The sequence below is a fragment of the Pseudophryne corroboree genome, chromosome 1, assembly GCF_028390025.1.
Source record: "Pseudophryne corroboree isolate aPseCor3 chromosome 1, aPseCor3.hap2, whole genome shotgun sequence".
Classification (NCBI taxonomy): Eukaryota; Metazoa; Chordata; class Amphibia; order Anura; family Myobatrachidae; genus Pseudophryne; species Pseudophryne corroboree.
Genome location: NC_086444.1, coordinates 545,710,931 through 545,723,287, shown reverse-complemented (window position 1 = coordinate 545,723,287; position 12,357 = coordinate 545,710,931). Strand labels below are relative to the sequence as shown.

General features: G+C 37.2%; 1 protein-coding gene across 8 annotated transcripts in view; it reads right to left on the bottom strand.

Moving 5' to 3' along the window:
• Positions 1-1,087: 1,087 nt before the first annotated feature.
• The window catches only part of LINGO2 (leucine rich repeat and Ig domain containing 2), a 2,057,065-nt gene continuing 2,045,795 nt past the window's right edge, over positions 1,088-12,357 (bottom strand). For all 8 annotated transcript variants that reach the window (XM_063914082.1, XM_063914083.1, XM_063914084.1 and 5 more), the window contains one exon: positions 1,088-5,064. In XM_063914082.1, the coding sequence (XP_063770152.1) occupies positions 3,201-5,039 (1,839 nt within the window). In that variant the 5' untranslated portion in view covers positions 5,040-5,064 and the 3' untranslated portion in view covers positions 1,088-3,200. The remainder of the gene's footprint in view (positions 5,065-12,357) is intronic.

The following is a 12,357-nucleotide window of genomic DNA, read 5'->3' as shown; positions in this document are numbered from 1 at the left end:
GCAAACTTTATTTGGGATGTCACAGCCCTAATACACCTGCACCACACCATGTGAAGATGGGCCAGTTATACTGTACATTAGTGGAAATTTATCAGGAATAAGTGAGATCGTTTTTGCATATAGTGGTAGGTTGGCATACCAAGTACTTTGCTCACACCAAGCAACCTGTATAGGAAGGGTCTGTGACAACAAACTAAGGACTGAAAATCCAAAAAGGAGCAAGTTACAGTAGGTAACATTTTCATATACATAGAGCATTCAGTAGAATCACAGTACTGGAGGGCAGAAGTTTTAGATAAGAGGTAATGTGTAGAAAGTCCCAGAATCATAAAATATTATTGCTTTTAGTAACTGGGAAAATAGAACCAAAAATTCATTCAAGACTACTGAAATAATGCATGAAAAGGTCTCTGTACATTGCTACTCCATGGAGTACAGACCAAAGCAGCAAAGATTGATATCTACAATGTGTTAATAAATTAATCTGGGAATGTGACCAGAAAGTACATACAATTAAAATCTTGAAATATGATTCTATGATTTTTCTTTGCAAGATATAAACCAAAAAGCATCACAGCTTTGATAATTGATGTTAGCAGTGCATACCTACTTAGGCTGCTGTGTCATATGCAAATTAGTAATCAAATATATTTCTATGACGCAGTTTAATGTAATTTGTGCAAACCCATAAATATTGGAGCACATACAGTTTATTGACAGTGAATATGTTAACAAACTGTATGTGCACAATGTCGGCATCAGTATGCCGAAACAGTTCTAATGCACTGTCGACAAACTGACTACATTTCAAAAGATTTGTTAAAGAGAGTACATCTCAAGAAAGAGATTGTGTCTGGACTGTCATTGGTTCTTTTGTTTTGAGACACTGCGGGATCCTTCAAATGTTAGATGTGGGTCTGCATCATATTATTTCTTCTTCTTTGTCTTCTTGTTCTTGTAAGGTCAACAAAACAAAAGTAAAATAAATGTTTAACTTCCTGAATTCTCTCACTAATGACCAATTATGTGTGAGTAAATGTGAGTGAGAATTCCCCAGTGACTCTGAATGTGTCTTTGAATAAAGTAATTACCTTACACTTAGTGAAACCGGAACACATAAATAGTACTTCTTCCACTTCATACTAATAGATTTAATATGTCATTGTGTCATGTAGAAAGGCCAACACAGGCTGCACAGTAGAGAATGATTACATTTTATTATGCTTTTTGGCTGCTGTTTGAACATGTTTACCACTTTTAATGTTATTGATGTTTCAATTATTTGTAACTAGAAAATAAATTAAATGTTAGCATTCAAATCAAAACTTTGCACAACTTACAGGTATTATCACTGACTGGAACATTAATAAACAGATACTCCTTCTATCTGGATCAATGTGAGTTAGCATAACGGCACTGGGACATAATGAAGCAGAATTGATATGGGTCAGTAAGAATTATGATCATTGTTTTCAGAATCTGAGCCCTTTCATCATTATTTTCATGAAGCAGAACAAATAAGATTTTATGATTTAATGAACACAAAGGCAAACAAATGTATCGTGAACACCATTGCTTATACAGAATGAAATAAGCCAGTTGGAGAAATTAGACAGTTCTCTCACTAAGCAAAATACTTTAAGTTCCTGTATAATTCTATGGACAAGTGTTAAGGAAAAAAAATGACTATTTTTAACCTAGTGCATATAGTCCATAGATAAATAAAGGAACTGAAAGCTATAGCTCTGAGGAGAGAAAATATCGAAAGTACATTGAGCTTCTGAGCTATATAGAACAGCTGCAACCATATAAATGATTTAGCACATATAGATTATCTTTTAATAATGGCTAATATTTATGTATAGAAAATAAATAATTTCTGTTGTAACAAAACAATGATTCTTTTAATGGCTTCATGTATCATATGTATATATATATATATATATATATATATATATTTCTTATAACAATTTCCAGATATGTATTGCAAGGAATGAGTTTGTCTCTGGCGCATAGCTACAACCAGAACAAAATTCTGAATTTTTGTCATTTACTGCAAATCATAAGATACATTTGGGTTATTTTGATCTTCACGCTCGACTCCCACTAAATAGAACATGTCAAGAGTTGGCTACAGTTTATCAACTTGGGTGAAGACCATATATTTTCTATTACAGTAAACTGGTCCATTCTGATTTTTGGTATAAAAAATAACTCAGCTCTGTATCAAATCAGATAGGTTTTATAAATATTGTCACAAGTAAATACAACTAAGCATCAGTTTAGCCTTAAAATGTTTTTTTTTTTTTTTTTCAGTTGTATATAAACTAAAAAAAAAGTTTGGTTATTTATTCAATAGATTTTAATGCCATGGTTGCCATGCTAAACATCACACAGCTGGAAATGTAATTTATATAGGGATATGTTTCAAGAAGAGGAATTTACATTTCATTGACCTACTTCTGTATAAAAAGTAAATTTGCTATTTTGTCAGATCCTATATAAATATGGATACTTTTTTTTTTTTACAGAAAAATATCTCAGCATTTAAAACTGCACCCTCTGAGGCATTTTGTACAATGGACCAGTGGTATATTAACTGCATGTGATTTTTCATATAAGAGTCATGGCCAATCTTACTGACGTCATTGTTAGTGGAGACAAAGCACAATCTCTCCTTTGTATTGCTTCAAGTTGGGCATGTGTATAAAATAAGCCATACCAATTCATTTGTAGAATGAAACCAACAAGAAAGAATGATGCTCAGCTTAAACAAATGATATCTATAGATACAAATTACACTCTGGAATATGTTTTGGACACGTATGTCATTTTATACGTAAACCCTACACTGTAGGTTTGTTTGTTTGTTTGCTTGTCTTATTTTTATGGTGGTAGAAAATGTTGAGTATTTGTCCATGAGAATGAGCCAACAGTTTGTTACTGAGATCCCCAGAATGCAAATATTTGCAATGCAAACAATTAGTAAAACAACTCCATGAAATGCACTCATGTTCTTGCCTGTAGGTCACTGTCCTTATTTCAGCAGCTCTGGACTGTCTCTCAAATTTCACAAAACCAATTTGACACACTGGCAGCTGCATGCAGCTGCCTCCGCCCAGCAATCCAAATTGCCAGGCTTTATTTTTAGTGGATAAAAAAATGCCACAGGAAAACAAAGCTCTGCCAGCAGTGACCTGCTATATCATTTTCATATTAAATCTCCTGGGTACAGTGCCTGAGACATCTGCTTCCACTACAGCACCATTGTTTTTGCGTGGAACATATTCCAGGTCAATGCTGTTTTTATGCTTCCCTTTCCCTCGGCTCCACACAAAAAGCAGTAAGAAGCAAAACAAAACCACTCCCAGAAATGTAAAGCAACCCATAGCGGTAGATACCAAAATTGTCTTGAGATCCAAAGAAAATGTCATGTTTGCATTGGTGCCGTTGGTGTTAGTTTCATTCAATTCCGTAATGAACATGGGGGTCATGTTAGTGTAGGAACGGTCAGGAACAAATCCTTTCACAGTAAGTGAAGCTGAGAAGGTATCGTTTCCAGCAGCATTGCTAGCAACACAGACGTAGGTTCCAGTGTCTTGAACTTGAGCATACCTTATTTCCAGAGTGCCGTTTCCCATAACCGTAGCTCTCCCATGAGATTTTGCAGAAACCATCCTTCTGCGTGGGGTAACCCATGAAATCATAGGCTGTGGATCTCCATCAGCATTGCAGTTCATCTGCACCCTCTGTCCCTCATCTACATGTAGTTGCAGAATTTCTCTGTCCCTAATTTTAGGCTTTTTACATATAAAATAAAAAGATAATACAGTGGTGTGGAATTCCTTAAATGATCTCTCTTTAATGTTGTCGGGGCTAGCACAGAGTGGCTGTTGGCTCCCAAAGTTCAAAACGGGATGCCTCTGTAGCATCCAGATGAGACGACAGTCACATATTAGAGGGTTATTGTCGATGCAAAGTATTTCCAGAGCTTTAGGAGAGTGGAAAACATTCTCCTCCAGAGTTTCTAACAAGTTTTGAGACACATTGAGTAAGCGCAGAAACCGGAGACCTTGGAAAGCATGTGGCTCAATGGTGCGCAGTTGAGCTCCTGCAAAGTGTAGTTCCTGAAGGCGAACCAAGTCCGCTAGTACTCCTGCTTCAATCACACTAATAGGGTTAAAGGACAGATTTAAGTGGGTTAAGTAAACCAAGTGTTTTAAAGCATGGTAAGGAATTGCAGAAAGATTGGTATTAGTGATTGAGAGAAATGTAAGGTTCAGACCATAAAAACTATTAGCAGGCACCATGTCCAGCAGAGGCCAGTAGCTGATCTCCAAGATTTTAAGACGAAACAATCTCTTAAAGGCAATTTCAGGCAACACATTAATGTTGAGATTTTTTAAATGCAGACTGTAGAGGTTGTGAAGGTGTGAGAGAGCATCAGTGGGTACAGCTGTTAAATTGCATTTCTCCAACATGAGCTGCTCCAGGCTAAGCAATCCACTAAAAGCTCTATGAGATATAAAAACTAACTGGTTATCTCCAACTTCAAGGGACTTTAGATTAGAAAGGCCCTGAAACATATAGTCTAGTAAAATAACTATTTTGTTTTCACTTATATCAAGCTTAGTCAAGTTCGACAAACCTGTGAAGACACCTAAGTCCACCAGTTTTAAGCGATTTCCTTTTAAGCTTAAGGAGCGCAAATTAAAAAGACTATTAAATGTACCAGGCTCCACATTTGAGATGATGTTGTCACTAAGGTCTATTTCCTCCAACAAAGGGTAGGAACTAAAATCCTCTGGGGTCACACTTTTAAGTTTGTTCTTGCTTAAATCCAGGATTTTAGTCTCAATGGGGATTCCATCTGGCATGGCAACGAGGCGTCTCCGGTGGCAACTGACGGACTTATTTTGTGCTGAGCACTCACAACGAGCTGGACATCCGAGACTGGAACCCACGTAGACCAAGACCATGGTCACACACAGGATTATTTGCCAGCAAGATGTGGCCGTGTGAAGCATGACTCCTCCCATGAAGTACAACTCTCTGGTCACGGACCTGAAAGGAGAAAAAAAATGTATATATGTTAAAATTGAAAATGTTTTCTTCTGTATAATATAAATTGAAATTATACAATTTTGAAACAAAATTAATAGTATTGCCTGTCTATAGCTTATTACTAGAAACAAAATGAAAATGTATAAAGTTTCATATACTCTTGACCTTTTATGTAACTGCTGAAGTCTGACTCATTCCTAGCTCATTCATCTCTTCTGATGAGTAACAATGATAAACGTGCTACTCCTACTATGAAGTCATTTGTTACCCTAGTCTTTGTTGATGCCAAGCATAATAGAGGTAGATGCTTCAAGTGGTAGCTATGTAAGAAAATACTCAGTGTAGCACACACAGAGAATATAGTTAATAATATGTTTGTTAGTATTCATTTTGAATTATAATTCCAAAACTGGTGGCATACTACAGGGGGGCAGTCTTCACCAGGTAGCAATGTAGGAGGTGGTGCCACTGCTCTGCGGCAGTACGGGCATAGGTCAGCTATAAAAGATATCAACATTGGCCCTGCCAAGCCCATGGTACTGTGGAATCTGTCTGACTTTCTGCCAGACTTTCATAGTCTGAAACATAGTGGCTGGAGTCACAAAATAGTGGCTGTGGCATCATGTCATTATGTTAACACTGCAGCTACTTAGCACTGTGAGAGTGACTGAGTGTTGTGGTAGCTTGCCACAGCTATGTGTTCTTAATTGTAGTGTATGCAGGACACAGAGCTGGAAGGTTTCAAGACTTGGAATTGGTCACGGGGGTGGTACTGTGTAGCATAAAGTGGGGGCATATGGGAGAGACCCTGGGGCATACTAGGTGGGTACCCTAAAAATATAATTTATATTACCTTAAGGAGTGACACTGCTTTCAGTAGTAGATTTAATCCTATGTCATCTTTAGATTTTACATTTAGCTTCACATATATTTCGGGGGGTTTAATGTAGTATATAAAATTTCTACTGGCAAATAATGGGGCTCATTTTATCAATGAGTGATAAAACTCATTGTGCATGCTAAAACTAGTTGCATATGATAAATGGTGCTCCAGCCAATCAGCTCCTAACTGTCATGTGTTCAGCTCCTGTCATATGTTTGAAAAATGACAATTGGGCGCTGATTGGCTGGAGCACCATTTATCATATGCAACAAATTTCAGCATTCACAACTAGTTTTATCACTCATTGATAAATATGCCCTATAATATTTGAATTAGTATCTATGTTCTATATGAGGCTTAGTTTAAGAATGTATGCTATAGGTCAGTGATGGCTAACCTTGACAGTCCAGCCGTTGTTGAACTACATATCCCAGCATGCCCTGCTACCGTTTTGTTATTTGGCCATGCTAAAACTGATGCAGGGCATGTTGGGATGTGTAGTTCAACAACAGCTGGAGTGTCAAGGTTAGCCATCAAGGCTATAGGGCGTACACTCTGCATTTGTTATCACTTCTTGACAGCATATGTGCATTATAATTTTTTAGATATCAAAATATGAATTGAGAGCTATAAATACAACTTTATCCATATCCTTTATCTGTTATACATCTACTTATAGACTCACAATACAATAGATTTCTACAATCAACATTTTTTAATTTACATAATCATTGAATATGTCAACAGTTTGGATCCAAAGTATGGTTAAAGTAATTATAAAATGTTTAATTGTAAACTTTTCTTACCGAGATATGACAACATTAATTTTGTGTTCCTGCAAACTAGGGAGTAGGGAAGCCTATAATTAGGGCTGATGCTGACAAAGTGTTCCATATACTTAATTATTTTGCATGTCAGCTAAATTGAAATGATGTACTATCACATTTTAATCCTAGTATTCAATTAAAACTTACAACATTTTCATAGCAGTGTCAGTGGTTGTTTTAATATGTAAGAACTAAGAAGATGTATTTTTGATAAAGATGGAATATACAGAAGACATTCTAATTACAAGACACCTGTTACCAATAATTTTCACTAAGTACTTTTTCAAGGAACATTAAGCAATACTTTCAGTAACTACAATCCTGCAGATCATGCAATGGTAGCAATCATTAATGGTATCTGTGTTTATAATCAATGACAGATATGATTCTGTTTTACATATTTGTCAAATGTGACATTTTTAAGACTTAGAAATTCAGACACACAAAATTACAAGATCTCTCCACCCACATTTAAATCAGCTCTAAATAATTATATCTACTACTGTGTGTCCTTAAGTAATAATCTGCAAATTGCAGGACAATAGTAATTTCAGCAAATTAGCCCGTGTTTTTAAAGTGTAATCTATGCTAGTTCTATAAAACATCACACAATAAATGTATTTCCAATACTAACAAAAGGCCTGATTCAATTGCAAATTTGTACAAAGCGGCTTTGCAAAAATATGCAAATGACACTGCTGCCTGGATTTGTATTGAGTGGCCCATTGGTGGCTTTGCAAATCCCAGTGGCTTTGTACAAAGGACCAGCATCAATCGCAGATCAGTCGATTCAGCATTGCCACAGGAAGTAAGACACTGGACACATTGCAACTGTGTATGGAATCACAATCATAACCACAAATACACCCCCAAAATGGCGGCAACATGCCTGTGTTTTTCATTCCACTCCCCATTACCTCCCCCAAATGGTCCACGACTGTCAATCACTTTGTGAATAAATCTTCTCTGCAACCGCCATCACAAGACCATTATGGCACATGTGCAGTGTGACTTAGATGCATACGCAGGCTGCCGAAATCCGCTCCACTGTTAAAAGAATTGGGTTTGCGTACAACTCAGGCAATAAATGCTTTATAAGACATACCCGAAGAATGAATTGAAATGATTCTTCAGGAATGTCTTGTCGTCTATTACTTGCACATAATATTGCATAAGATTCATATTTGCAAAGGAAAAAGATAGATGTCTAATTTCAACATGAGTTAGTGAATACCATCCCTTGAAACGGGTTCAGTATGAATGACCGGAGGCCGGGATGCCGGCCGTCAGTATGCTGGCAGTGGGGCGAGTGCAAGAAAGCCCCTTCGCGGGCTCTCTGCGCTCACCACGTTGTGGGTGCAGTGGCTCGCTACGCTCGCCGCAAGTTATATTCTCCCTCAATGGGTGTTGTGGACACCCACAGAGGAAGAATAGCCTGTCTCTCCGGTATTCCATCACAAGCATTGTACCGCTGTGCGGGATTCCGGTGTCACCATTGTGATCCCCGGGATCCTGTGTGGCAGTATCTTAACCGCTTACTCTTGAAACATATTAGACATTAGAAGAGATATGCAAAAAAATGAGTGCAGGTAATGTGCATGACCCTTAGGATGTGCAAGACTGACTTCCAAAAAGTATTAATGAAGATTAATTACATGTGTTTCAATGAAAGACACAGGAGCAGTGGACAGAACAAAATCACAATTGAACACTTTGGTTATCTAGCTGTTATTGCATATTTTAATTATGATATTAACATTCTTCAACACCTTGAGCTTTATTTTTTCAGTCATTTCGTTTAAATTAAAATTTGAACTTAACGTTTCTAGATATTTCTAAGGAAACAGAAAACAATATAGTGTATCCTATATGTTTTATATTCTTTTAAGCAAAATTATTATAGAGAGACACAAAAGCAAAACAAAAACACATAACTTAATTTACAAGATGAATTTAATTAAATATTTCATAAAGAATTTAACATAAAAATGACCAATATATTTCTAATTTTAATAGTATTTTTTTTTTTTGTGGGTGGGGGCCTAGTTTACCTCACTTCCTTCACACATCATATATCTAACTGCTGTAGTTATTCAGCATGACCTGCAGGCAACCAGATTTATGTGCAAACTGGCCAAACACCTAGGGCTGGGTCTGCCGATAGGTAGCTATAGGCTGCTGTCTAGAGCACCAGGATCTTCGGTACACCACTGAGTCTGCTTATCACAAAATTGAGTAATTATCCGAAAGAAACATACTTGTTGTTCTCAATGCAAGCGGCAACTGTGAAACTTAAAAGAAGCACTTTTATCTGTGGGTATTGGTGGTGGTTGTAAGCAGGGGATGCAGTCAATTTACCTCCAATCAAAATCCCGAAGGTCGAAATCCCGACAGCAATTGACCGACGGTCAAAATCACGACAAGGTCAAAATCCCGACATGGACAAACTACCGACATTTAAAATACTGACAAGGTCAAAAAACCGACATGTAAAATGCCGACAGGTCAAAATACCGACATGATTTTTTCATGATTTTTTTAATTGAAACCGACTTGTTCATACTTTACGATCCCAGTGGACCTGGAGGGGGAATATAATAGTGTGCCGAGCGCAGCAAGGCACCGTGCCCGAAGCATGGCGAGCGCAGCGAGCCATGCGAGGGGACGTGGCACACTTATATGGGGTCCCTGTCGACCTATGTCGACATACACACACAAAAATCAATGAAAAAATGCATGTCGGTATTTTGACCTGCCGGCATTTTACATGTCGGTATTATGACCTTGTCGGTATTTTAAATGTCGGTATTTTATCCATGTCGGGATTTTGACCTTGTCGGGATTTTGACCATCGGTCAATTGCTGTCGGGATTTCGACCGTCGGGATTTTGATTGGAGGTATTTCATACCGATCCCGTAAGTAGTAGGCTGAAGTTTTACCTAAGGTGCCAAGAAACCTTGCATCGCCCTTGCAAACACAACATTGAACACATCATACTGTAACTGCACAATCTACTTCTGTACTCAGTAGTTAATTTCCCATTAGGCACTTGAGGAACGTGCCTAGGGCCGGCACTGCCCAAAATGTTCCAGTAACTATACCATATGCCATCTTGAATGGAGTGTAAATGTGTAGGACATGGACATACAGTACTGCCCATATAAGCTATCCTACTAAGTAAATATGTATACATAATTAAAAAGAAAAACAATATGCAGTTAGTGGCTTTTTTTTATTATTCTATTAAATTGGCTATCATCAAATGAGGGCTTATAACCAATCAATGAAAACAAATAGATAAGAGGGGGTAGGGGGCAGCCATTACTGTTGTGCCTAGGGGCTTCCTCACCCCTAAATCTGTCTGTACATCGTGAATGTTCAACCTGATCCTGTTGGTATGAATGTAACTTGGTTATGATGACAAGCACACTCATAATAAAGTGGCACACTCATAATACAGTGGTTGGTCACTTTGTTCCAATTACCTAAAAAAGATCAAACAATATATATTTTACTGCCTGCATGTAATCTTCCTCATTTTCTATACTAAGGGGAACAAATAACATAGTAAATTGCTTTTATTTTCTAGATATCTGCATGTTAAAAATAGTGACATATTACAGAAAAGAACATAAAAATGAAATGATCAGATATAATATTAAGTAGAAACAGTTGAGATAATTTGTGTCCCTACATGTGAGTCTGCTATTCACTACAGAGCTCAGATAGTATTTAGCTGTACCTTTGGATACTTCATTAACTTGAGTCCTTCCTGAGACTTTATGTATTCAAAGCCTTATAATTATACTAAACTCTGAAAGGAATCGATCACATCAACTGAAGTTCATTAGCAGTGCAGATAAAAAGAGGAAAATCTTGGGTTCTGACTTTGGCCTTTAGAAAAGAATCCTAATCAAAAGGATATTTTTCTACTCACTGTGATCATTACTCACTGAATGAGATTTCATTTACTGGCAATCTCATCCAATTTCCGAAAGCATGCTGAAAAATCAGATATTATTCCTATAGTATATTATAATGCAAAATACTATAATGCTTTAGGTTTAATATACAATTATTATATTAAGCCACGGTTTACACTAAAATAACATGCACTGTCTGTGGATAACCAATGCTTTATATAGTACAGAAAAAACATACCTGAATTCTAAGTAGGATTTCAATTTCTTCACTTAAATTAGATTTTATTAAAGTATATGGACTTATTAATACCGCCTTCATCATAGTTAACTGAATTCTGGTTATTATTAGGGATCTTGCTCTAATTATAACTAAGAATTCAGCTTACTAAATAGCTCCTAGATAATGATCTGGGATAAAAGGATATATGAATTTGGTATAAACCTAACTAATCTCTATGTTTTAAGAATTTATAAGTTATATGGAACAACCATGATTATTGTTTACCATAAACCAGAAGCAGTGTTTATGCCCCACAGATGTGAAATCATTATGAAAGAGAAGGTAAACTTTCTTAAGCTGGGTACACACTGGACGACTTTTTGAACTATAAGGTTGATTCCGACATTTCTGAATGACATAGTGTTCAAATCCTCTAGTGTGTATGCATTATTTCATCAACGATGCGCGACCCACGCGGGTCGTTGATGAGGTCTTCTGTCGTCTGAACATGCAGGTCAATATCGCCAATGTTGTTGACAATTAGGTGCACATCATTCAGTGCATACGCTACAAACAATATGTGATAGGTTTTAATTAGGCTGACACCCAACAACTTGGTAGTGTCAGATGACTCATGTATATCGTTTAGACATATTATAAAATCGCTCATTGTGTACGCACTATATTCCTTTTCAGGGACTTTGGGAAGTTCAATTAAATCATCCACTGACATCGTTCATGATGCATGTTGTCCAGTGTGCACCCAGCTCAAGACTTAGGCCAGGTACACATATGCACGACCAGCAATTGTGCTGACAGTCGGTGTGATTTACCTTCACCACAGACCATAGCAAATTGCTGGTACACATTACAGGATGTGATGAATGACGGAACAACATCTCGCTCCGTCCTTCATTACCCTGCCCTGGGTCACATGCGTCATCTTCTGGTTGGCCATGCTGCACGGCTGACCAGAAGATGTTGCATGCGACCCACAGGAGCATGCAATCAGGCATACACATTAGGGAATATGCACAATTTGTTGTTCCAATATGGAAGATCAGGCCGATATCGTGCTAATGTTTACCCGGCCTTACAAACACATAAAAATATCTTGTTTCACTCAGCAAAAATAGGGATTTAAAAATAAATGATCCTTTAATTATTTATTTCAAGGGTTTATATTTTATAAATATATCCATCCATAATGTGCAGGACAATTTACGCATGTGGAATGATACATCACAGGTAGCACAGTGTACTTTTTCACTAAATATTGTCTCTTAGGTACATTGCAGCTACATACAAAGGCACTCACAAAATACCAGAGAAGCTAGGTTGCGACTTTTGTCACAAAGGAATTGGTACAATCTACTGTACAGTATGTACAAAGGCACAGATTCATCATAATGGAACATGGTGGAAAGAATAGATGCGGC